Source organism: Pongo pygmaeus, chromosome 4, assembly GCF_028885625.2.
Source record: "Pongo pygmaeus isolate AG05252 chromosome 4, NHGRI_mPonPyg2-v2.0_pri, whole genome shotgun sequence".
NCBI classification, from domain to species: Eukaryota; Metazoa; Chordata; class Mammalia; order Primates; family Hominidae; genus Pongo; species Pongo pygmaeus.
Window position 1 is genome coordinate 80362985 of NC_072377.2, and position 25534 is coordinate 80388518.

General features: G+C 43.9%; 1 protein-coding gene across 2 annotated transcripts; it reads left to right on the forward strand.

Annotated features, from left to right (window-relative positions):
- The first annotated feature begins 35 nt into the window (after positions 1-35).
- F2R (coagulation factor II thrombin receptor) lies at positions 36-21199 on the forward strand. Of its 2 annotated transcripts, none has more exons than XM_054489158.2 (2): positions 36-450; positions 17740-21199. In XM_054489158.2, the coding sequence occupies exons 1-2, from the start codon at positions 363-365 to the stop codon at positions 18927-18929; spliced, it is 1278 nt and encodes a 425-aa protein (XP_054345133.1). In that variant the 5' UTR covers positions 36-362; the 3' UTR covers positions 18930-21199. The 2 variants fall into 2 exon arrangements, with proteins under 2 accessions (XP_054345133.1, XP_054345134.1); XM_054489159.2 differs by lacking the exon at positions 36-450 and adding an exon at positions 11882-12005.
- Positions 21200-25534: the final 4335 nt, after the last annotated feature.

Genomic DNA, 25534 nt, shown 5'->3' on the forward strand with positions numbered 1-25534 from the left:
CCAGTAGGGCGGGGCGGGGCGGGGCGCACAGAGCCAGAGGGGCTTGCGGGCGGCGGCGGAGGGACCGCGGGGAGGGGGCGCCGAGCGGCGGCAGCGCAGAGACTCTCATTGCGCGCCGGGGGGCGCCCTTCCTCGCTCGCGCCCGCGCGACCGCGCGCCCCAGTCCCGCCCCGTCCGGCTCACCGCCCCAGACACAGCGCTCGCCGAGGTTCTCTCGGACCCTGATCTTACCCGCGGGCACCCTGCGCTCTGCCTGCCGCGAAGACCGGCTCCCCGACCCGCAGAAGTCAGGAGAGAGGGTGAAGCGGAACAGCACGAGGCGGGGCAGCCTCCCGGAGCAGCGCCGCGCAGAGCCCGGGACAATGGGGCCGCGGCGGCTGCTGCTGGTGACCGCCTGCTTCAGTCTGTGCGGCCCGCTGTTGTCTGCCCGCACCCGGGCCCGCAGGCCAGGTGAGAGGGGCACGGAAATGGGGTGCGCGGGCGGAGGGACGCCGAGGGGAGACTGCGGGGGTCACTGTTGCGCCTTCTCCTCACCCCTGCCTCAGTTTCCTCCGAAAGCCAAACTGGCATTTGGGCTGAGATCTAGAGTTTTTTCCAGTCACGTTTAGGTGGGGCGTGCCACCCCCTTCGCGGGCCCAGTCGATGCCCCTTTGGACTGGATCTTGGAGGGTGCAGCCCGCCTGCCATGGGGTGTTGGATATGGAGGAGGATGGCGCGGAAGCCCCCTGGGGGAGCCTGCAGTCCTGCGTTGCACTTGTCATTGTGTAGCCTGTTTCTCCCAGGACCACCCCCAAAAAGAAAAGCTCTCACGTTGCTCCACCAATAAACGTTCCGATCTTTAAAATCTAAAGTGGCGAACCGCTGCCGCTGAAGTTTTGCCTTGTTGGAAGTTTTTTTCTTGCACATTTTACAGGCGAGAAAAGTGGTGTAGAGAAAAGCCCAGGCAGTCCCTTGGCATGTTTAGCAGAGAATCAGTACCAGCAGCCCCCGGCCCGGCCTTGTGTCCAGGAGGTGCGCAGGGTGCGATATGTATGGTGACAATAGCAGAGGCTCCGCGTGGAGGGGTGGGAGGGGGCATGCGGAGGATTTTGTTGTTAACTAGAATCCATTCCTTCTAAGTGAGTTGAAGAGAGAGATCCCTCCCCAGGACCGGGCTCCCTCGAACACTGTGGGATCCCAGTATTTCTTAACGAGATTTCTGATCCACTGCAAGAAGGTTGCTCCCCTGGAATATTTTCCCCACTAGTAGTCTATTTTTAAGTATCTGACTACTTGACCAAATAAATAAATTTGATTAATTTATTTGGTCAAATATTTTCTATATCCCTTTCCCCAAGAGCAGGACAGATGAGTTGTTTTTAGCCTGTAAAGGCGCTAATTAGAAAGTGAGAAAAGTGTTTTTGAATTTCCTAATAACAATAGTATTTTATAAGCTTTGAGCCATTTTTTTGTACGCTGAAAGAAGTTCTAGCGGGTTTTCTTGTTATCGCTAAAAGAATGTGCACTCTCTATTGCTCCCACACTCAAAAAAAAGTGTAGACACATCAAGATTAAGAGGTGACAAAGACATAGCATGTTCTCGCCTCTCTTTATTCAGGGTGAGTTTTGAGATGCTTTTGGGAAAACTAAGAGCTCCAGACTGGGGCCCAGTGTTTAGCAGTAACTAGCCTGCCTGCAAATAAGTGAGCATTGTTGCCGAAAGTGCTTGAGAGAACACCGAGAACTCCTGAAAAATTGTTTGCGATGAGATATAATTTCACATACCATTATGTAATTTGCACAATGTAGTTTGAGGACAAGCTCTTGAGAATCCAGTGTTTTGTTTAAGATTTGGATCATGGGGTGGAGAACAGGGCTTATAGAAATGCTGCATCCATTGTAGCCACCCTTTCTCACAGTAGCCTCCCAGCAAGGTGTGTAGCTTCATTAGGGAGTGAAGTTAAAGCGTACTGGTTTCTGCCAAGCTTCTTACATCCTCATGGGAGGAGTGGTGCATGTTAATATTGGACAGTGCTGGTGTAGACAGAAAGGCAGGTGGGTGAACTTGGCTAGTTTATCAACACTGGATTCTGGAACCACTTTGAGAGGGAAAGAAGAAAGGAGTATGATAGAGGAAAAGGAGCGCTTGCTAAGTGCAGTATTCCATGTCAAGCCCTGGGCCAGAAGGAATTTTCACTTAGATTGTCTCGTTTAACCTTGTCAAAACACCTTGTTAAGGTGGGTATTTATCCCCTTTTGCTGATTCTGAAACTAAGACCCAGAGACAGTTGCTAAGCAAATGGTGGCGGGCGGGGTGGGGGAGGGGCAGTCCATCTACCCTGGGTGCAAGCAATTAGGAATAAGTGGGGCTTTGTCTTTAGAAAATTTAAAATCACTAATAAAATCAACCCAAGATAGGTTTACTTTTTATTACCACCATGCACTGGCAATTCTAAACATTGTCTGTCATAAGGCAGTGGTGCTGGGACTCTGAGGCATCCAACAGTGCCTCCCATCCTTGAACCGCCACCGCTGTGATAGAGTTTATTGCCCAGGATTACCAGCTCTGTGTGCCAAGAGGGGCTGTGAAGCCCTCCCAGGGCTGGCCCTGACCACCAAGCTGAGCCTTCCTGCAGCACTTTCCGACTTTTTGTTCCCACTCATTTTGGCATTTCCTGCCTTGTCACTTTGTGTGTGTGTCTCATTTTCCCAACTAAGATTATAAAGTTTTATTTATCCCCATGGTGACTAAAACAAATGTTCACTCAGCAGATAGTTGTTGAGAAATGTGTGAATTCATCAACCAGTTTACATTCATCTAGACAATTTAAGTGAGATGATATGTGATCATGAAAAGGGCCAACATCCAAGAGTAAAAGGTGATGTTTATAAATTTTATGAGGCTCTAGAGGGTTAAAGTGTTCAAGAATAGCTGGTGGTGACTATGACAGAGAGAACTCGGTGGGCAATTCCACTTGCTACCCTCCTACCCACAGAGTCAAGCGCAATTCTGCGGCATGGAATGAAGTGCTCCTCCCCTTGCAGGAGGGTCCCCAGCCCCTCTCCAGCCATCTCCTATTACTCACCCTCCAGTTCACCCAGCCCCATCCTCTAGATCCTCCCTTCAAGGAGCTATGCTTTCTCTGGCTTCTGTCCACATGCCGCTCCCTCTGGCCAGAATGCCCTCCCCATATCCCATACCCACCACGTTCATGTTTAATTAAAAACAGCTACCCTCTGTGGAACACTGACTACAGCTGACATCCTGCTTAGGGACGTTACAATACTATCTTGTTTATTTCTCACAACAACCCTTTGAGTAGATGTCATCCTCATTTTACTGGTTATAAAACAGAGACCCAGAATGGTTAAGTCACAAGTTGAGAAAGAAGTGGAATTGGGACTGGGTGCAGTGGCTCATGCCTGTAATCCCAGCACTTTGGGAGGCCGAAGCAGGGGGATCACTTGAGGCCAGGAGTTTGAGACCAGCCTGACCAACATGGTGAAACCGTGTCTCTACTAAAAATAAAAAATTAGCTGGTCATGGTGGTGCACACCTGTAGTCCCAGCTACTTGGGAGGCTGAGGCACCAGAATTGCCTGAACCTGGAAGGCAGAGGTTGCAGGGAACTGAGATTGTGCCACTGCACTCCAGTCTGAGCAACAGAGTGAGACTCTATCTCAAAAAAAAAAAAGAGGTGGAATTGGGAGTTGACCACAGGCCTGTCTTTCCGAAGTGCAGGCTTTCTCTAACACCCCCTATAGAAAGGAAGCCATCTAGACTCCCAGCCCCTCTTACAGTAGAGAAGAAACCCCACTGTGCTCCCTCGTACAGTATGGATTTACCTATTTTTGATATTTCATCAAAATATAGAGGCAAAGTCTGTGCCCTATCGCCTTGGTAGCTCAAGCCCAGCACAGGGAGGTATTTAGTAAGCATTTATGCACGGACTGTGGTATTCTCTCATTTACTTTTGCTAACAGATGATAAGGCAGGCTCTGAAAAGATCCCTGCTCATGAATACACTAATTAATCAGATGTTACAAGAGATATTGCTAGTAAACCTAAACAGAAAGACACAAAACTGAGCAGTGGTTCTACCCTAAGCAGACCAGAAAGCTCTATAAAGCCTGAAAGTTAGATTTCTTATGAGTCAGCAAGTAATTTTCTACCCTATCTATCTATCTATCTATATCTAATAATTTTTAGTGGCTTTGCCTTTATTTTTATAGAACATACCAGCATAGCAGGTTCTCAGGGTCTGGGTGCAGTGGCTCACACCTGTAATCACACTTTGGGAACCCTAGGCCAGATGATCACTTGAGACCAGCCTAGGCAACATAGTAGGACCCCATCTCTATTAAAAAAATAATTAAAAATTAGCCAGGCACAGTGGTGTGCACCTGTAGTCCCAGCACTTGGGCGACTGGGAGGATGGCCTGACCCAGGAGTTCAAGGTGACAGTGAGCCGTGGTCACGTGACTACACTCCAGCCTGGGCAACAGAGTGGGAGAGACACTGTCTTCAAAATATTTAATAAATGAAAATTTTAAATTTAAAGTAATCATTAAAATTTAAAAAATAAAAATAATAAAATTGAGGTAAAATTCACATAACATAAAATTAACCATTATAAAGTATACAATTCATTGGTATTTAGTACATTTACAGTGTACAATGTACACTGTAAACCCCTACCTACTTCCAAAATGCTGTCATCTCCCCGAAAGGAAACCAGTAAGCAGTCAGATCCCATTCTCCCTTCCCCCTACCCCCAGGAACCACCAGTCTGCCTTTTTTCTGTATGGATTTACCCATTTTTGATATTTCATATCAATAGAATCATATAATATGTGGTCTTAGTGTCTGGGGAACTTAACTTTAGGTGGGTTAAAGTTGTTGATGTTTTTTTGAGACAGGGTCTAGGTGTCTTACTCAGGCTGGAGTGCAGTGGCACAAATTTGGCTCACTGCAACCTCTGCCTCCCAGGCTCAAGCTATCCTCCTAACTCGGCCTCCAGAGTAGCTGGGCTACAGGCACCTGCCACCACGCCTGGCTAATTTTTGTATTTTTAGTAGAGACAAGGTTTTATCACACTGCCCAGGCTGGTCTCGAACTCCTGGGATCAAGCGATCCACCTACCTTGGCCTCCCAAAGTGCTGGAATTCTAGGCGTGAGCCACCATGTCCAGTCTAACTAGTTTTCATGAGCACCTGGGCTCCCCTTCCATTGCGGATACTCACAAAAACATCCTTCTTAGAAGAGTTATTAGGACCCAGGGCCTTGGTTTATTTTTGACTATTATACTAGTGTTCAGGACTCCATAGTTTTACCATTCACAATTTTCTGTTTGTTTCCTTTTTTGCGATTTCTTTCATTCTGCCTTTTTCTTTCTCTTGCTTATGCCTAAAACTGTCATCATAAATAGCTCTGTCTATATACTGAGAATTTTTTTCTGGGCATGAGCTTTCACTTCCCCAGATACCCTCTCCCACACTGACCTTGTCGTGGTACTTGGAGGAAGCCACTTAAAGGGCCCTGACGGTCCTATATACATTATTTGCTTTCAAAAGTAAGTAGCCTTTTGAAACAACGGGAATAATCTGTAATTTGCCCTTGAAAACACTTTTATATAACTTTAGGAAAAGACATTATGTAATCTATTTATATTTCAAGTCTATGATGAATTAAAAATCAGGTATTATAGTATTGTAGAATAGTGTTTACCAGTACAGTATTTTCCTTTTTGGTAACCAACAGTAAGAACTGTAGAAACAACACTTCACATTGTGATATGGTAGGGGTGTGTGTTTTCAATAAATATGTGTGGACAATCATAATGTATATGTAAACATGAAACAAAAGTTTTACCAAACAGTGCTCACCTTTACTGCATTTTATGCATTTTGATATTTTCCACACTATATTCTATTTTTAATGCTTATTGCAGTCTTGTGAATTGATTTCATAGCCATTGCTAAATCTATACCATAATTTAAAACGTATTGCAGCAGCTACATGAATATTCCTATGGTGGCCAAATCAAAGGCCTTATTAGCTTTTCAGGAAGAGCTCTGTTTTCCTGGAACTGTTGTTTATTATTGTTCTTATCATGTCTAGAACCTAATTTATTTGAGTTCAGATATACAGACTGCAGAAGGACTTGGGCAGGGTTGGGCATGGGGACAGTTTTTGTAGTACAACTCACAGTACTTTGTACAGTACAAAGCTGTCCCCATCCCCAACCCTGGGGAGGAATTGGTGATCATTAACATCCTTGACTGTGAATTAGTTTTCATTTTAGCTAGATGTCTTGTTGGAGAGTAGAGATCAGCATTCCCAAGACAGAGAGCTCAGGACCTGTAACTTTTTGTGGAGAACAGACCTGGAGGTATGGGGAAAGCCAGGGAATCTGAGTAGTTCCCTGGCAAGGCCTGCTAGCATCCTCACCCCGTGTCAGGCTCTGGCCTCCAGGCTGCTCCAGGCAAGAGCCCACACACTTTCCTTATGTAGTCTTCATGCCTGCTGTGGCGTTGGGTACACCTGCGTTTACTTCCCTGCAACTTCCCTTCTCCCAGCTTCCTCTTAGGCTTGCTTTCCTATGCTTCCAGAGGAGTACCTGCTCCAGGACATGGAATGGGAGGAGAGGAGGCCTCTGATATTGGCAGCTTCTTCTGACCCCCAGTCAGTCAAGAATTCTACCTTTAGGTTGGACATGGTGTCTCACGCCTGTAATCCCAGCACTTTGGGAGGCTGAGGCGCAGATCACTTAAGGTCAGGAGTTGGAGACCAGCTTGGCCAACATGGTGAAACCCCGTCTCTACTAAAAATACAAAAATTAGCCGGGCATGGTGGTACACAACTGTCATCCCAGCTACTCAGGAGTCTGAGGCAGGAGAATCTCTTGAACCCAGGAGGCAGAGGTTGCAGCGAGCCAAGATCGTGCCACTGCACTCCAGGCTGGGAGACAGAGTGAGACTCTGTATCCAAAAAAAAAAAAAAAAGAATTTTGTCTTTAATTCTGCTTTTTCTGTAGCAGAAATTTTTGTTCACTTACTGCTCTTGCATCTGCTCCATCTAGAACGTATTTTAAAGATGTATTTTTCTGTTTTGTCCTTGAATATCTCCCTGCTATCTCTCTCCTGTGTGTAAGGACCAAGTTGTTGGCGTGTGTGGTTGGTGTGCAGCCAAAGTCAGTAGGACTCCAGAATTCCCAAGCTTTGGGCATCATCACGTTAAGCTAGCCATTCACATGTCCACATACTGCCTACTGTAGCTAAAGGGATGGGCAAATTCATTTGTTTGGTGAAATGCTAAGAGAAAAAGATGGTACTCTTTTAGGAGTAGGTCATGAATCACAAGTTTTTAAAGAGAGAATAGTGTGGTGTGGTCAAAAGGTATGACCTTTGGAGCTGGGCAGATCTAGGTTCAAATCCTGGCTCCTCTACTTCATAGCTGTGTGACTTTGGATTAGTTACTTAGCCTCTCTGTGCCTCCATGTTGTCATTTATAAAATGGTAGTTATAATGCTCATGTCATAGAAATGTTAGAATTATATGAACTAAGGTGAGTGAAGTATCTGGCACATAGTAGGTGCTCAAAAAGATGGTACGGTTTTTTCGTACACCAGTGCTTCCATATTCCAGAAAAGCTTTTGAAGAGTTGATACCAAATAAATTATCTAAATATAAGACAATCTTCACACAAACATGCAAGAACATTTTCCCCTTCAGAACTAGGACAAAAGAAAAAAGCAAAAACCCTTGCCCTTAACTTCTAGTGGCAAATAAACATGCATAAAATATTTGTTTTTTTAACTTTTATTATGGGAGTTTTCAAACATACCCAAAAATGAACAGTATAGTTACTCTCCATACCCATCATCCAGCTTCAACATTATTTACATATCACCAATCTTGTTTTATCTAAACCCTCAACTTTCCTCCTCCCCCAACTGTATAATTTTAAAGCAAATCCCAGATATCATATTATGTCATTCATAAATACATCAGTGAACATCCTTAGAGATTAGAACTCTTTTTTTCACATAACCACAATACAGTTATAATACCTAAAAAATGAACAATTCCTTCTGGTTTTTTTGTTTGTTTTGAGACACATTCTTACTCTGTTGCTAAGGCTGGATTTCAGTAGCACAATCATGGCTTATCCACAGCCTCAACCTCCTGGGCTCAAGCAATCCTCCTGCCTCAGCCTCCAAAGTAGCTGGGACTACAGGCACACACCACCACGACCAGCTAATTTTTGTATTTATTTTAGTAGACATAGGATTTCGCTGCGTTACCCAGGCTGGTCTGGAACTCCTGGGTTCAATCAGTCCTCCTGCCTCGGCTTCCCAAAGTGCTGGCATTACAGGCGTGAGCCACCGTGCCTGGCCTAACAATTCCTTAATATCATCTGATAATCAGTCAGTGTTCATATTTACCTTATTGTCTCATAAATACCTTTTAACAGTTGGTTTGTTTGAATCAGGTTCAAACAAGGTCCACCATTACATTTTAATCTGTAACTGCCCCCCCACCCCTTTTTTATTGCTATTTATTTGTCAGAGAAACTAAGCCATCTGTCTTACTTTTCTACATACTGTATCTGGCTGACTGCGTCTTCAACTCATGGATCTTAACATGTATGAAATGTTTCAATTCATTTCCATCATTATTCTTTTGATGGTCAAATTGATGATCAACATGTCACATCTTTGGTCAGTGGGAGCCCTTTGAGATTGACTCCAGAGTCTTTTTGACCTAACCTGATACTCTTTGAAGATGTTCAACGTTCATCGTGTGTATTTCCTATCCAGATCTGGAACTAGTCATTTCTTTAAGGAGCCCCAGTTCTTTTCATTGGAAAATGGTGTTTGTTTGAATCTGAGGGAGTAAAACATTCCAGTAATGCTGCTGTTTTCCACTTGACAGAGTTAGTGTATTTCTGTTATTTTCCTGTCCTCCTCTTCATTTCTCTTTAGCCTGTAGTGTTGTTTCAACTCTTGTGCTCTGTGTGGGAATGTGAGCAAAGTCCTGGGACTTCTGCTTTGTTAACTCTGAAAAAGCATGAGCCCCAAAGGGCAGAACTGTGAGTCAAAACCATGTGTGTCATGGAATGCTGGTGTGGTATAAATCCCAAGATCAAATGGGACATTTAGAGATCCTCTAGTCACCCCTCTGCTTCCAGGACAGATCTCATCACGGTCAGAAAACGTGTTGCCTAACTCACTAATTTTTCAAAATCGCCAGAGTTAAAGAGTCCGTATTTGAACTATTTAATAATTTGCTGTATTTGATAACAAAACTACTCTAGAGCAATTTAGAAAAGCCTAAATTAAGTGAAACTTAGTAAATCATATGAGAACTGAATTCAGGACCTCTGCTGCCTTTTTTGTGAAACCATAGCTTAACCAAAAAAAAAAACAGATGAATGATAAGAGATTTGGGCACCTTCACGAGCACTTTCTCCTTGACCTGAGTTGTGCTAGGACTGGAGGAAAAGCGAGATACTTAAACTCAAATTTCAGCCTAAGGGTCTTGAGCTAGTTGGAATTATCTAGTCACCTTGCATTGGTTTTGTCCTTTCTTTGATGCTGGTATATACTACATTTTTTTCCTTTTCTTTTTTTTTTCTGACATTCTTTAATTTCACAAAAACCAGAATATCAAACCTATAGTATCAAGAAAAGGTAACACCTTAGGCAGCGATATTTAACCAAGGGAGTATACATTGTTCCTGAGCTCTAGCCTATAAAAATTTCATGTTTCCACAAGTATAATGTTTCTGTTGGAAGTACCGTCTGCCTGAGGCCTACCCAGAGAAGATGTTTTTTAAAACAAGTACTTACTGCCTAAGTACTAAATACAAAGTAAAGTCTAGTGACAGTTTTATTTTCAGACTAAGTGATAGTATCTGAAGAGCTTAGTTGTGAGTATGTATTAGTTTTCACATTGTGTCAGTCTCTCAGGTGTCATCTTGATTCATGTATGTAAGTATGCATGTTCACGTCCACTTTTTCCCCTCTGTGCATCACAAAAGCCCATAATCTGGCCAGGCTTCCAAAACTGCAGAGGAGAATTGCATTATTTTAAGGTTCCTTGGCCAGGTGCAGTGGCTTATGCCTGTAATCCCAGCACTTTGGGAGGCCGAGGTGGGTGGATCACTTGACGTGAGGAGCTTGAGACTAGCTGGCAAGCATGGTGAAACCCCATCTCTACTAAAAATGCAAAAATTAGCTGGGCGGCCGGGTGCGGTGGCTCACGCCTGTAATCCCAGCACTTTGGGAGGCCGAGGTGGGTGGATCACGAGGTCAGGAGATAGAGACCATCCTGGCTAACACGGTGAAACGCTGTTTCTTCTAAAAATACAAAAAATTAGCTGGGTGCGGTGGCAGGTGCCTGTAGCCCCAGCTACTAGGGAGGCTGAGGCAGGAGAATGGTGTGAAGCCGGGAGGTGGAGCTAGCAGTGAGCCAAGAGAGATAGCGCCACTGCAGTCCGGCCTGGGCAAAAGAGCGAGACTCTGTCTCAAAAAAAAAAAAAAAAAATTAGCTGGGCATGGCGGTGCATGCTTGTAATCCCAGCTACTTGGGAGGCTGAGGCAGGAGGATCGCTTGAACCGGGGAGGTGGAGGTTGCAGTGAGCCAAAATCGCACCACTGCTCTCCAGCTTGGGTGACAGAGCAAGACTCCATCTCAAAAAAAAAAAATGGTTCCTCTAGATCAGCATTTTTGCATATGCATGTTTTTGTGATATTAAAGTGCCAGAACCACAAACAAAAATAATTAAAAATAAAAATACATTTTTAAGTGCCAGAAGCGCTTCATTCTTTTCTTTCAGCTCCCACACACTCATTGTGATCTTAAGAACAGCCTCATATCCACAGGGGCTGTTGGTACCAAGGTCAGGCTTCTGTGTGACTGGGGCAAGGTCAACACAGAGTAAGTTACATGCATTGCAAAGGTAAGAGAGTGATACTTCCAGAAAAGATTGCGAATTCGAAATTTGATTTATAGCTCTGAACCCTAGAGCTATATAATATACAACTTGTTCATTCCCTCATTGTACTAAAAAACTGTAAACATTGCTAAGTAGGAGGGAAGATGAACCTAGATTTCCTTTTAACTTAATTAAGTGAGCAAACAATTGGGTATAAAAGCACACTACATGGAAGTGGGAGAGGAAGGATAATAGTAATTTCTTAAACTGCTCAATTGTTATAGTTTCCAAAGTGAATGTATGTCCTATTTTACATGGGATGCTCCAGTTGCCAGATTTGTAGGCCAGACAGGAATTAGAATTCCATTTTAATGATTCTGAGCTTAATTCAGAGAAGTTAAGTGATCCCTGAACAGAGTCAATATTAGAATACAAATATGTGCCTGCCACATGCAGGGCACAGGGTACTGGAGGTTCGGAGATTAACAGGAACAGTTCTTACCCTTAAGGATCAATCTAGACACAACTGTGTATTCACATTCATCACTGGAGACATTCCTTCCTTCCCTGTGACAGATCTCCTGCCAGGCCACCCCTTCATTGTCTGGAGACCCTCTCCCAACTTTGCTTAGGTAGCTTGACCTCAGCCCTACACTGCCAGGCTCTGCTCTGCTGTCTCTGAGTTGGTACTACTCTAGCTTTGCTCTTCATTTTGGAAATAGATGCCAACATATTGTATTTTGTTTTCTATTTCTAGAATTTCCACTTGGTAGTTCTTTGCTGATATTTCCTATTTTCAGTTCATTTAAATAATTTTTTTTTTTTTTTTTGCACATGGTTGTAATATATTCTTCAAAATCCTTATCTGCTAATTCCAACATCTGGGTCAACTTGAAGTTGGTTTCCGCTCACTGTCTTTTTACTTAAGACTGGTTCACTTTTTTTTTTTTTTTTTTTTCGGAGACAGAGTCTCGCTCTGTTGCCCAGGCTGGAGTACAATGGTGTGATGATAGCTCACTGTAGCCTCGATCTCCCAGGCTCAACCTATCCTCCCACCTGGGCTTCCCAAAGTGCTGAGATTACAGGTATGAGCCACCATGGCTGGCAGCCCTCTTTTTCTTTTATTTGACAAAAAATTATATATATTTATAGTGTATAACATAATGTTTTGAAATATGCATAACTTGTGAGATGGCTAAATCAAACTTATAACATGTATTACCTCAAATACTTATCATTTTTTTGTGGTGAGACCACTTAAAGTCTACTCTCTTAGCAATTGTCAAGTATACAACACATTGTTATTAACTATAGTCACCATATTATACAAGATATATTTTTTTTAATTATTTATTGATCATTCTTGGGTGTTTCTCGGAGAGGGGGATATGGGAGGGTCATAGGATAATAGTGGAGAGAAGGTCAGCAGATGAACACATGAACAAAGATCTCAAAGGTCTCTGGTTTTCCTAGGCAGAAGTCCCTGCGGGCCTTCCGCAGTGTTTGTGTCCCTGGGTACTTGAGATTAGGGAGTGGTGATGACTCTTAAAGAACATGCTGCCTTCAAGCATCTGTTTAACAAAGCACATCTTGCACCGCCCTTAATCCATTTAACCCTGAGTTGACACAGCACATGTTTCAGAGAGCACTAGGCTGGGGGCAAGGCCATAGATCAACAGCATCCCAAGGCAGAAGAATTTCTCCTCCCAGACGGGCCGGTGGGGCAGAGGTGCTCCTCACTTCCCAGACGCGGCGGCCGGGCAGAGGCGCTTCTCACTTCCCAGACGTTGGGCGGCCGGGCAGAGGCTCTCCTCACTTCCCAGACGTTGGGCGGCCGGGCAGAGGTGCTCCTCACCTCCCAGACGGGGTGGCCGGGCAGAGGCGCTCCTCGCTTCCCAGACGGGGCGGCAGGGCAGAGGCGCTCCTCACATCCTAGATGATGGGCGGCCAGGTAGAGGCGCTCCTCGCTTCCCAGACGGGGCAGCCGGGCAGAGAGGCTCCTCACTTCCTATACGGGATGGCGGCCGGGCAGAGGCGCTCCTCACTTCCCAGATGGGGCGGCCGGGCAGAGGGGCTCCTCACATCCCAGACGATGGGCGGCCAGGCAGAGACGCTCCTCACTTCCTAGACGGGGTGGCGGCCGGGCAGAGGCTGTAATCTTAGCACTTTGGGAGGCGGCTGGGAGGTGGAGGTTGTAGCGAGCCGAGATCACGCCACTGCACTCCAGCCTGGGCAACATTGAGCATTGAGTGAGCGAGACTCCGTCTGCAATCCCAGCACCTCGGGAGGCCGAGGCGGGCAGATCATTCGAGGCCAGGAGCTGGAGACCAGCCCGGTCAACACGGCGAAACCCCGTCTCCACCAAAAATACAAAAACCAGTCAGGCGTGGTGGCGAGTGCCTGCAATCCCAGGCACTCAGCAGGCCGAGGCAGGAGAATCACAGGAGCCCGAGGCAGGGAGGTTGCAGCAAGCCGAGATCACGGCAGCACAGTCCAGCTTCGGCAACAGAGGGAGACCGAAGAAAGAAGGAGAGGGAGACCGAAGAAAGAAGGAGAGGGAGACCGAAGAGAGGGAGAGGGAGACCTAAGAGAGGGAGAGGGAGACCGAAGAGAGAGAGGGAGAGGGAGAGGGAGACCAAAGAGAGGGAGGGAGAGGGAGAGGGAGAGGGAGACCGAAGAGAGAGAGGGAGAGGGAGACCAAAGAGAGAGAGGGAGAGGGAGACTGAGGAGAGAGAGGGAGAGGGAGACCGAAGAGGGAGAGGGAGAGGGCGAGATTTTTTTAACTTATTCCTTTTAACAGAAATTTTGCACCCTTTGACCAATGTCTCCCCAGTCTACCCTACCCACCCATCCAACCCCAGCCTCTACTAACCACCATTCTCTTCTCTGCTTCCATGAGTTCAACTGTTTTCGATTCCACATATAAGTGAAATCATGCTATATTTGTCTTTCTGTGCCTGGCATATTTCACTTAACATTATGCCCTCTCGGCTCATCCATGTTGTTGCAAATGACAGAATTTTCTTCTTTTTTAAGGCTGAATAGTATTCCACTGTGTATATACATCACATTTTTATTCATTCATTCTTTCATTCATTCATTCATTCATTCATTCATCAGTGGATACCTAGTTTGATTCCATAACTGGGCTATTGTAAATAATTCTGCAGTGAACATGAGATTGCAGCTATTGACATCCTGGTCTTTTTTTTTTTTTTTTTTTTTTTTGAGACGGGGTCTTGCTCTGTCAGCCAGGCTGGAGTGCAGTGGCGCAATCTCAGCTCACTGCAACCTCCACCTCCTGCGTTCCAGCAATTCTCCTGCCTCAGCCTCCCGAGGAGCTGGGATTATAGGTATGTGCCACCAAGCCTGGCTAATTTTTGTATTTTTAGTAGAGACAGGGTTTTGCCATGTTGGCCAGGCTGGTCTCAAACTCCTGACCTCAGGTGATCCACCTGCCTTGGCCTCCCAAAGTGCTGGGATTACAGGCGTGAGCCACTGTGCCCGGCCAACAGCCTAATTTTATTTCCTTTGGATTTATGCCCAGCAGTGGAATTGCCATATCATATAGTAGTTCTATTTTTAGTTTTAGAGGAACCTTCATACTGTTTTTCATAATGGCTATGCCAATTTAAATTCCCACCATCAGTGTAGATGGGCTTCCTTTCCCTGTATCCTCACCAACACTTGTTATCTGTCATCTTTTTGATAATAGCCATTCTAACAGGTATGAAGTGGTAACTCATTGTGGTTTTAATGTTCATTTCCCTGATTAGTGATGTTGAGCATTTTTGCATATACTTGTTGGCCATTTGTATGTCTTCTTTTGAAAAATGTCTATTCAGATCCTTTGCCCATTTTTAAATCAGGTGATTTGTTATCTTGCTGTTGAGTTATAGGAGTTCCTTATATATTTTGGGTATTAACCCTTTATCAGATGTATGGTTTGCAAATATTTGCTTTCATTTCGTACATTTTCTCTTCATTGTTGATTGTTTCCTTTGCTGTGCAGAAGCTTTTTAGTTTGATACAGTCCCAGTTGTCTACTTCTCCTTTTATTGCCTGTGCTTTTATGGTCATTACAAAAAATTATTGCCCAGAACAATGTCATGAAGCTTTTCCTCTATGTTTTCTGCTAGTAGTTTTACAGTTTCAGGTCTTATGTGTAAGCCATTAATCCATTTAAGTTGGTTGTTGTATATAGTGTGAGAGAAGGGGGACAAGACGTCCAGAGTTTATCACTTTGTGTATATTGGTTGGATCTGGTGATAACGATTTGGCTCTGTGTCCCCACCCAAATCTCATCTTGTAGCTCCCATAATTCCCATGTGTTGTAGGAGGGACCCAGTAGGAGATGACTGAATCATGGGGACAGGTCTTTCCTGTGTTGTTCTCATGATAGTAAAATGGGTCTCAAGATCAGATGGTTTTAAAAATGGGAGTTTCCCTGCACAAGCTCTCTCTTTGCCCACTGCCATCCAAGTAAGATGTGACTTGCTCCTCCTTACCTTCTGCTATGATTATGAGGCCTCCCCAGCCATGTGGAACTGTAAGTCCAATAAACCGTTTTCTTGTATAAATTACAGGAAAAAAGCCTCTGGATTTTGTTATATTCCTTCAAAGAGTGTTGGTGTTTTTGCTTTAGCAGCCAATTAATTTGGTTTTACTCAAGCAGCAGACTCTTTCTCTCTTGAGCAGAAGCTTAAAAATCACTTCAGTTCTTTTATCTTTAGCAGAGGTGCTTCTCATCTTTCCTACAAATGCATAGTTCAAGGGTCAGCCAAACCCTAGGACAGAAGTTATACTGAAATTTAGGGCTCCCCCTCTCTGACTTTTTCCTTTCCAGGATTCTCTCCTAACTTTCCAGTGACTGTGATTGCCCTGAACTCTGTCCTCTGGTTCAGTAGGCCAAAAAGACTACGGATTTTCTATCTGGGTTTTAGTCACCTTTTATGTTATATAGGCACTGCTGTTATATAGGAAAAACCAAATTATTTTCCCCAAACTGTTTTCTCTTACCCAGCACTTCACTCAATCCTTTTGACACCATATGTCTGGAGCTTGTTTCTCCACATACCAAGCAACCAATTCTCCTGCAGATTCTCCAGTGGACACCAGCTGGGTATCCTTGAATATAATTCAATTCTGACACTATCTACCTCTAATATAACTCAATTCTGACACTGTCTATCTACCTGGAGATAGATTCCACAGATTAAGGGCTCAGTTTCACAACGCTGCCTTCCACTTCAAATGGCAGTCATAAGTCTGGGCCTCCAGACTTCTGACCACACTATACATTGGGAGTTCCTAAGGCCCCCTGCTCAGATTCCATTAATTTGCTAGCATGATTCACAGAACTCAGGGAACCACTTTACTTACCTTTATCCATTCATTATAAAGAAAATTACAGAGGATACAGATGAATAGCCACATGGTAGAGATGCATAGGGCAGGGATTGTGAGAAGGAGCACAGAGCTTCCATGCCCTCTCTTGGGCACCACCTTCCAGGAACCTCCATGTGTTCACCTATTTTTGGTTGATACTCCAAAAACCTTGGTTGGCCTGGCATGAGTGGCCAAGAACATTGGCTGGTCTGCTGACCTGCTCAGGAAAGAAGTAGAAGAATGACTGAGATGATGGGTACCTTGTGACTATGTTAGGAGATGACCCCAGGGATTGTGGTTTGGACCCAGATATAGTGAGAGATTTCTACATTCTCCTGTGTAAGCAAACTAAAGACTGTAGAGGAAAACTACTGTCATGGACAATGGCCGTATAATTGAGAGTCCTGAATCCCATTATTAATTTGCCTCTAACTCCAAAACCTTTAAGAAATCCCCTCTGGTGGCATGTGCCTGTAATCCCAGCTACTCACGAGGCTGAGGCAGGAGAATTCCTTGAACCCGGGAGGCGGAGGTTGCGGTGAGCCGAGATCGCGCCACTGCACTCCAGCCTGGGCAACAGAGCGAGACTGTGTCTCAGAAAAAAGAAAAAGAAATCCCCTCAACTTTCTTTTTTTTTTTTTAATTTCTATGTATTTTTATTTTTTGAGATGGAGTCTCACTCTCTCACCCAGGTTGGAGTGCAGTGGTGTGATCTCGGCTCACTGCAACCTCTGCTGCCCAGGTTCAAGCGATTCTTCTGCCTCAGCCTCCCAAGTAGCTGGGATTACAGGTGCATGCCACTGCACCTGGCTAATTTTTGTGTTTTTAGTAGAGATGGGGTTTCACCATCTTGGCCAGGCTAGTCTTGAACTCCTGACCTCGTGATCCACCCACCTTGGCCTCCCAAAGTGCTGGGATTATAGACGTGAGCCACTGTGCCCAGCCTAAATCCCCTCAACTTTCTATGTGGATTTTTCCATTGAAAAGGGACAGGTTTCATGGGATGACTGCAGACTAAATGGAGAAAGTGTGCACATGAAGGTATGCAGAGGAAAGAGAAGTCATGGAAGCTGGGAGTGATTTGTTTATATAGACAGTGGCTAGTGTGGAAATCACTGATTGATCCCTTTATGTTAAGTACTCAGCCTTTCCTAATGTCTTCAGGGTAGATCTCTGAAAACTTATCATTCACCTTTGTCCCTTTGAGGGGCAGAGTTTAGGAAGTATTGCTTATATCAAGACAAATGTTACACAGTATTTTGAGTTGGCTTATTCTCTAATAAAGTCTACTTGTGCATTATCTGCTCTTTACCACCCACTCTCCTAGTAAGAAAACATAAACAAAAGTAAAATATGCTCTCTACTTGTCGCTTTTGCCTTGTTGATGTGTTCACTTTTTACATTTAAAATTTTTTAAATTTTATTTTTCAGAGTCAAAAGCAACAAATGCCACCTTAGATCCCCGGTCATTTCTTCTCAGGAACCCCAGTGATAAATATGAACCATTTTGGGAGGATGAGGAGAAAAATGAAAGTGGGCTAACTGAATACAGATTAGTCTCCGTCAATAAAAGCAGTCCTCTTCAAAAACCACTTCCTGCGTTCATCTCAGAAGATGCCTCCGGATATCTGACCAGCTCCTGGCTGACACTCTTTGTCCCATCTGTGTACACCGGAGTGTTTGTAGTCAGCCTCCCACTAAATATCATGGCCATCGTTGTGTTCATCCTGAAAATGAAGGTCAAGAAGCCGGCGGTGGTGTACATGCTGCACCTGGCCACGGCAGATGTGCTCTTTGTGTCTGTGCTCCCCTTTAAGATCAGCTATTACTTTTCCGGTAGTGATTGGCAGTTTGGGTCTGAATTGTGTCGCTTTGTCACTGCAGCATTTTACTGTAACATGTACGCCTCTATCTTGCTCATGACAGTCATAAGCATTGACCGGTTTCTGGCTGTGGTGTATCCCATGCAGTCCCTCTCGTGGCGTACTCTGGGAAGGGCTTCCTTCACTTGTCTGGCCATCTGGGCTTTGGCCATCGCAGGGGTAGTGCCTCTGCTCCTCAAGGAGCAAACCATCCAGGTGCCCGGGCTCAACATCACCACCTGTCATGATGTGCTCAATGAAACCCTGCTCGAAGGCTACTATGCCTACTACTTCTCAGCCTTCTCTGCTGTCTTCTTTTTTGTGCCACTGATCATTTCCACGGTCTGTTATGTGTCTATCATTCGATGTCTTAGCTCTTCCACAGTTGCCAACCGCAGCAAGAAGTCCCGGGCTTTGTTCCTGTCAGCTGCTGTTTTTTGCATCTTCATCATTTGCTTCGGACCCACAAACATCCTCCTGATTGCACATTACTCATTCCTTTCTCACACTTCCACCACAGAGGCTGCCTACTTTGCCTACCTCCTCTGTGTCTGTGTCAGCAGCATAAGCTGCTGCATCGACCCCCTAATTTACTATTACGCTTCCTCTGAGTGCCAGAGGTACGTCTACAGTATCTTATGCTGCAAAGAAAGTTCCGATCCCAGCAGTTATAACAGCAGTGGGCAGTTGATGGCAAGTAAAATGGATACCTGCTCTAGTAACCTGAATAACAGCATATACAAGAAGCTGTTAACTTAGGAAAAGGGACTGCTGGGAGGTTAAAAAGAAAAGTTTATAAAAGTGAATAACTTGAGGATTCTATTAGTCCCCACCCAAATTTTATTGACTTCACCTCCTAAAACAACAGATGTACGACTTGCATGCCTGCTTTTTATGGGAGCCATCAAGCATGTATTTTTGTCAATTACCAGAAAGATAACAGGACGAGATGACCATGTTATTCCAAGGGAATATTGCCAATGCTACAGTAATAAATGAATGTCACTTTTGGATATAGCTAGGTGACATATACATATTTATATGTGTGTATATGTAGATGTATGCACACACATATATTATTTGCAGTGCAGTATAGAATAGGCACTTTAAAACACTCTTTCCCCCTCACCCCAGCAATTATGGAAATAATCTCTGATTCCCTGATTTAATATGCACAGTCTAGGTTGGTAGAGTTTAGCCCTGAACATTTGATGGTGTTCATCAACAGTGAGAGACTCCATAGTTTGGGCTTGTACCACTTTTGCAAATAAGTGTATTTTGAAATTGTTTGACAGCAAGGTTTAAGTTATTAAGGGATAAGACTTAGTACTATCTGTGCGTAGAAGTTCTAGTGTTTTCCATTTTAAACATATCCAAGTTTGAATTCCTGAAATTATGGAAACAGATAAAAAGCCTCTGTCTTGATGGGTAGTATTTTTTACATTTTACACACTGCACACAATAAGCCAAAACTGAGCATAAGTCCTCTAGTGAACGTAGGCTGGCTTTCAGAGTAGCCTATTCCTGAGAGCTGCATGTGTCCGCCCCCGACGGAGGACTCCAGGCAGCAGACACATGCCAGGGCCATGTCAGATATAGATTGGCCAGAAACCTTCCTGCTGAGCCTCACAGAAAGCAATGAGACTGGGGCCACCACATTTGCTCCATCCTCCTGGGATTGGCTGTGAACTGGTCATGTTTATGAGAAACTGGCAAAGCAGAATGTGATATCCTAGGAGGTAATGACCATGAAAGACTTCTCTACCCATCTTAAAAACAACGAAAGAAGGCATGGACTTCTGGATGCCCATCCGCTGGGTGTAAACACATCTAGTAGTTGTTCTGAAAGGTCAGTTCTGATATGGAAGCACCCATTATGCGCTGTGGCCACTCCAATAAGTGCTGGGTGTACAGAGTGGAATAAGACCGAGACCTGCCCTCAAGAGCAAAGTAGATCACGTATAGAGTGTGATGTATGTGTAATAAATATGTTTCACACAAACAAGGCCTGTCAGCTAAAGAACTTTGAACATTTGGGTTACTATTTCTTGTGGTTATAACTTAATGAAAACATAATGCAGTACAGGACATATAGTTTTTAAAATAAGTCTGATTTTAATTGGGCACTATTTATTTACAAATGTTTTTCTTAATAGATTGCTGAAATCAGGTTTTCTTTTAAGAATCAATTATGTCAGTCTGCTTAGAAATAACAGAAGAAAATAGAATTGACATTGAAATCTGGGAAAATTATTCTATAATTTCCATTTACTTAAGACTTAATGAGATTTTAAAAGCATTTTTTAACCTCCTAAGTATCAAGTATAGAAAATCTTCATGGAATTCACAAAGTAATTTGGAAATTAGGTTGAAACATATCTCTTTTTTCTTATGAAAAATGGTAGCATTTTAAACAAAATAGAAAGTTGCAAGGCAAATGTTTATTTAAAAGAGCAGGCTGGGTGTGGTGGCTCATGCCTATATTCCCAGCACTTTGGGAGGCCGAGGAGGGTGGATCACGAGGTCAGGAGATCGAGACCATCCTGGCTAACACGGTGAAACTCCGTCTCTACTAAAAATGCAAAAAAAATTAGCCGGGCGTGGTGGCGGGCACCTGTAGTCCCAGCTACTCGGGAGGCTGAGGCAGGAGAATGGCATGAACCCAGGAGGCGGACCTTGCAGTGAGCCGAGATCGCGCCACTGCACTCCAGCCTGGGTGACAGAGCAAGACTCCATCTCAAAAAATAAATAAAAAATAAAAAAGTAAAAGAGCAAACTATTTCCAAATACCATAGAATAACTTACATAAAAGTAAATAACTGTATTGTAAGTAGAAGCTAGCACTGGTTTTATTAATTTAGTGACTATATTCATTTTATCTAAATCAGTGGAGATTTACTGTCATTGTTTATTAGTCTGTATATATTAAAATATGCTATCATTAATGTACTTACAAAATAGTATGTCACTGTTTTTATGTTCACTCTTAAAAACGTAACCTATATTAATAAATGTGAACATTTGCTTGGTATCTCTTTGGAACAAATTACTATTATATCTTTCTGGTCCTGGCACACTTTAAGGGCTTAACTGAAGGGCATTTAATGAAGAGGTGATTTACAAAGGTGTGGACAGGGTTAAGGGAACCAACAGGGAGTGGTGAAGCACCCCCAGAGACTAGCAATCAGGGGAAGCCATTACTGCCCCCAAGGCCCAGGTGGAGGAGGGAACACACTGACGCCTCTCCCTCACCCTCTGATCTCTTGGGAGGCCTCCCCTTGATCCTAATCTTAACCCAATACCCAGAGGTGAAGTAGTCCATAAAGATCAGCTTCCTTGGCCGTGGAGAATGGATCTGGAAGAACAAATGCAAGGAAAAAATAAACAAACAGCACCATTTCTGCCAAAGACATTGAGTGATTAGCTCTCTCTCTCTCAATCTCTTCTTAAGAAAATTTAAGCTTATTGAGAATATATTCAAATTTCTGAGTTATAGACATCATGGGTAGTGTCTGCAGTTCTTCCCTAGTGAGAGAGAAATTAAATGTCAGAGCAGAAAGGAAATCCATAAAAGGGCTGTGCTGTCTTCTCTGGCTAAATGACAGTCCTTTGCCATCTAGCACTCCCTCAGGCAGAAGGGAGGAGGGGAAATTTAAAGCAAAATGACCAGTACTTCTCAAGGTTGAAAATCAAAAAATTTTTGATAAATTATTTCTAGAGTTATAGTCAATGAAAAAATTATTTCAACTAAACAAGGATTGTGTTAACATACAGAATTTTTATAAGTTAACACACAAGCTTTTTAAGTTTCTAAGGCCTGGACTTTTCACGTGTGTTTCAAGGAATAGATTGAGTTCAAAAAACCTTAAATTTTGCTAACAAAAATGTTTTTTTGTCCAGGCATAGTGGCTCACACCTATAATGCCAACACTTTGGGAGACTGAGGCCAGAGGATCATTTCAGACCAGGAGGTTGAGACCAGCCTGAGCAACATAGTGAGACCCCATCTCAATTAAAAAATAAATAAATAATTAACCTGGCACAATGGCATGCCTGTGGTCCCAGCTACTCAGGAGGCTGAGGTGGGAGGATCGTCTGAGCCCAAGAGGTTGAGGCTGCAGTGAGCCATGATTGCACCACTGCAGTCCAGCCTGGGCAACAGAGTGAGACCATGTATCCAAAAAAAAAAAACGTTTTTTCCACCAAGCTAAAAATAGCATTTTTAAGGAAATGGAATGCTTGGCTATTGAATATACACTTGGAAAATTTTAGGTTATACTTCTGAATTTAAGAAATTTAAAAAACTGTTTGCTGTTGGCATGGTTTTGAGGAAGTTGAGCTACAGAAGCAAGTGGAAAAGGTTAAGCAGCATTGATGACCAAGCTATTTAAGTTTCTGGGGCCTGGACCATCCATTAGTAGCTTATCTTCAGCCAGGTGCTGTCGTGAAAATTAAGGGGAAAAACAGTTCACCAACGGTAATTTCCTGGCATAATTAGCCTGTTTTGTGGCTATGCCTTTCAAAACTACTATACCAAATGTGTGTGAAGAGTAATTGACCACAGGATAAACCTAACTGTGTTTTGTGAACGAGGTGTGGTTAAGTGAGCTGCAATGTGAGAAGAGAGGAGAAATTCTCCAATGCAATTAATCTCAGAGTTCCTGAGACTCTCAGGAGATCTGCAAGGTCAAACTCTCTTCAAATACCAAGATATTATTTGCCTTTTTTGGTCTGATTCTCTCACAAGTGGACAGATGAGTTTTCCAGAAGCTACACAACATGTGAAAGTGCAACAGATTGAATGCAGAAGCAGAGATGAAAATCTGACTGTCTCCTATTACACGAGTCATTAAAGAGATTGCAAAAATGTAAAACAATGCAACTCTCCTCCTTAGATTATTGTTTTGGGAAAAAATTATGAAAAATATAGTATTTATTTTAACATGTAATGGGTTTATTGTCATTTTTAGCTGAAATAGATGTTTTCAAAAGTTCTCCATTTTAATGTCTAATATGGAAAATATCAGTAGATAAAATCATTGGCAGCAGGATGCAGTAGCTCACACCTGTAATACCAACAGTTTGGAAGCCCAAGCCAGGCAGATCAAGAGGCCAGGAGTTCGAGACCAGCCTGGGCAACATAGGTAAACCCCATCTCTACTAAAAGTAAAAAACTTAGCCGGGTGTGGTGGTGCACATCTGTAATCCCAGCTACTTGGGAGGCTGAGGCACGAGAATCACTTGAGCCTGGGAGGCGGGGGTTACAGTGAGTCAAGATGGCATCACTGCACTCCAGCCTGGACGACAGAGCAGAGCAAGACTGTCTCAAAAAATGAAAAAGAAAAAAAGTCAGTGATGTGCTGCTAAACAGGATCTCCACAAAAAGAAAAAAAGCCTGATCTGGCAAACTAGCATTTGCCGATTTTGATGGTGTGAATACTCCCTTCTTTTCCAGTTTCAAGCTCCCAACTGTTTAACAGTTGGCTTGACAAATTTCCTGAATGTTGAATTCTTGTGCGCAGGTACAAGTTGACTCCAGCACACCAATGGATGCAACCCACATAAACAAAGGCTCTTTGCTGGTCCTCAAAAAAATAAATTTAATTTGCTCGTGCTCAATAAGGTGTTCTGAGCAAAAGAGTTTGAAAACCACTGCCTTTATCCAAGATTTCCCAACTTTATTGACTTGAAGAAAACAGAGAAACTGGTAATTATTATAAAAGCATAAAAGCAAACAGGGGTAAAGAGTTGGCTTACAGCTGCAGGCACCACTCTGGGTTTCTGGCTGTTTCAGAGCTGAGGGGTTCCAAGTCTTGGAGCAAGAAACTGATTCAACGGCCAGGCTCAGTGGCTCATGCCTATTATCCTGGCACTTTGGAAGGCTAAGGCGGATGAATGGTTTGAGCCCAGCAGTTCGAGACCAGCCTAGGCAACATGGCAAAACCCCGTCTCTACGAAAAATGCAAAAATTAGCCAAGCGTGATGGCTCATGCCTGTAGTTCCAGCTACTTGGGAGGCTGAGGTGGGAGGATGGCTTGAGCCTGGGAGGCAGAGGTTGCAATGAGCCAAGATGGCGCCACTACACTTCAGCCTGGGTGACAGAGTGAGACCCTGTCACAAAAAGAAAAGAAAAGATACTGATTCAAGTCATCAGGTATGGTGTGGTCCACAGAACAGGAAGCTCGGTATGAGGTCTGATCTTCAGCCAGCTGCTGTGTAAAGGAAATAGAGAGGTGCTTGCTGAGCAAAGTTTCAGACCAGAAGACCAAGAGACAATTCAGAACAGCAGCAGATTCTACCCATGGTGGCATTCCTGTAAAGTGAAACTCAAGCTCCAAGTTTGTTGTCATGGGGACTGTTGATTGCATGCTAGTCTTATGGAAACACATGGAAAACCAGAGGTCAAATTCAGTAGCATCTCAGAATTCAGATAACACAGCATGTATGGTTTCAACCCAGCAGGCTGTGTGTTTATCACTTCAGGAAATGACTCATAAGCAGTAAGGAGATGAGCTTTGAAAGCTGCATCTGGCCAGGGCACGGTGGCTCACTGCTGTAATCCCAGCACTTTAGGGAGGCCGAGGCGGGTGGATCACCTGAGGTCGGGAGTTTGAGACCAGCCTGGCCAACATGGTGAAACCCTGTCTCTACTAAAAATACAAAAATTAGCCAGGTGTGGTGGCACACACCTGTAATCCCAGCTACTCAGGAGGCTGAGGCAGGAGAATTGCTTGAACCCAGGAGGCAGAGGTTGCAGTGAGCCGAGATTGTACCATCCAGCCTGGATGACAAGAGCGAAACTCCATCTCAAAAAAAAAAGAAAAGAAAAGAAAGCTGCATCTACAGTAGCCTGCATGGTGGCAGGGCCAGTCTGGCTGTTTTGCCTATCTTAATGACTATATCTGCAGGTCATTTTGGTGTGCTGCTATGTGACCCATCCAAGGAAGTGAAAACACCACGAAGGGTGGGCTGTCCAATACTGAGATGCATTCATGAGCAAAACCATAATCATTTGATATCTATTTTTGTTGTTTTGTTTCCTATCCTGAGATATCTAGTTGCTCTTGAAACTAGCTGACACATATTTTTAAAAAAACAAGACAAATAATATATTCCCATCCTCCAGGAGCTAACTGACTTTGGGATTTAATCCTAATACTTAATGTTTAGTTAGGAAGCACAAAATTTGAAGACCTCAGATTTAGAATTTTATCAGCTCTGCCTTGTAACAAGTTTTAGAAACTAAATCAGTTGGCCAGGCGTGGTGGCTCACGCCTGTAATCCTAGCTCTTTGGGAGGCCAAGGCGGGCGGATCACCTGAGGTCAGCAGTTCGAGACCAGCCTGGCCAACATGGTGAAACCCT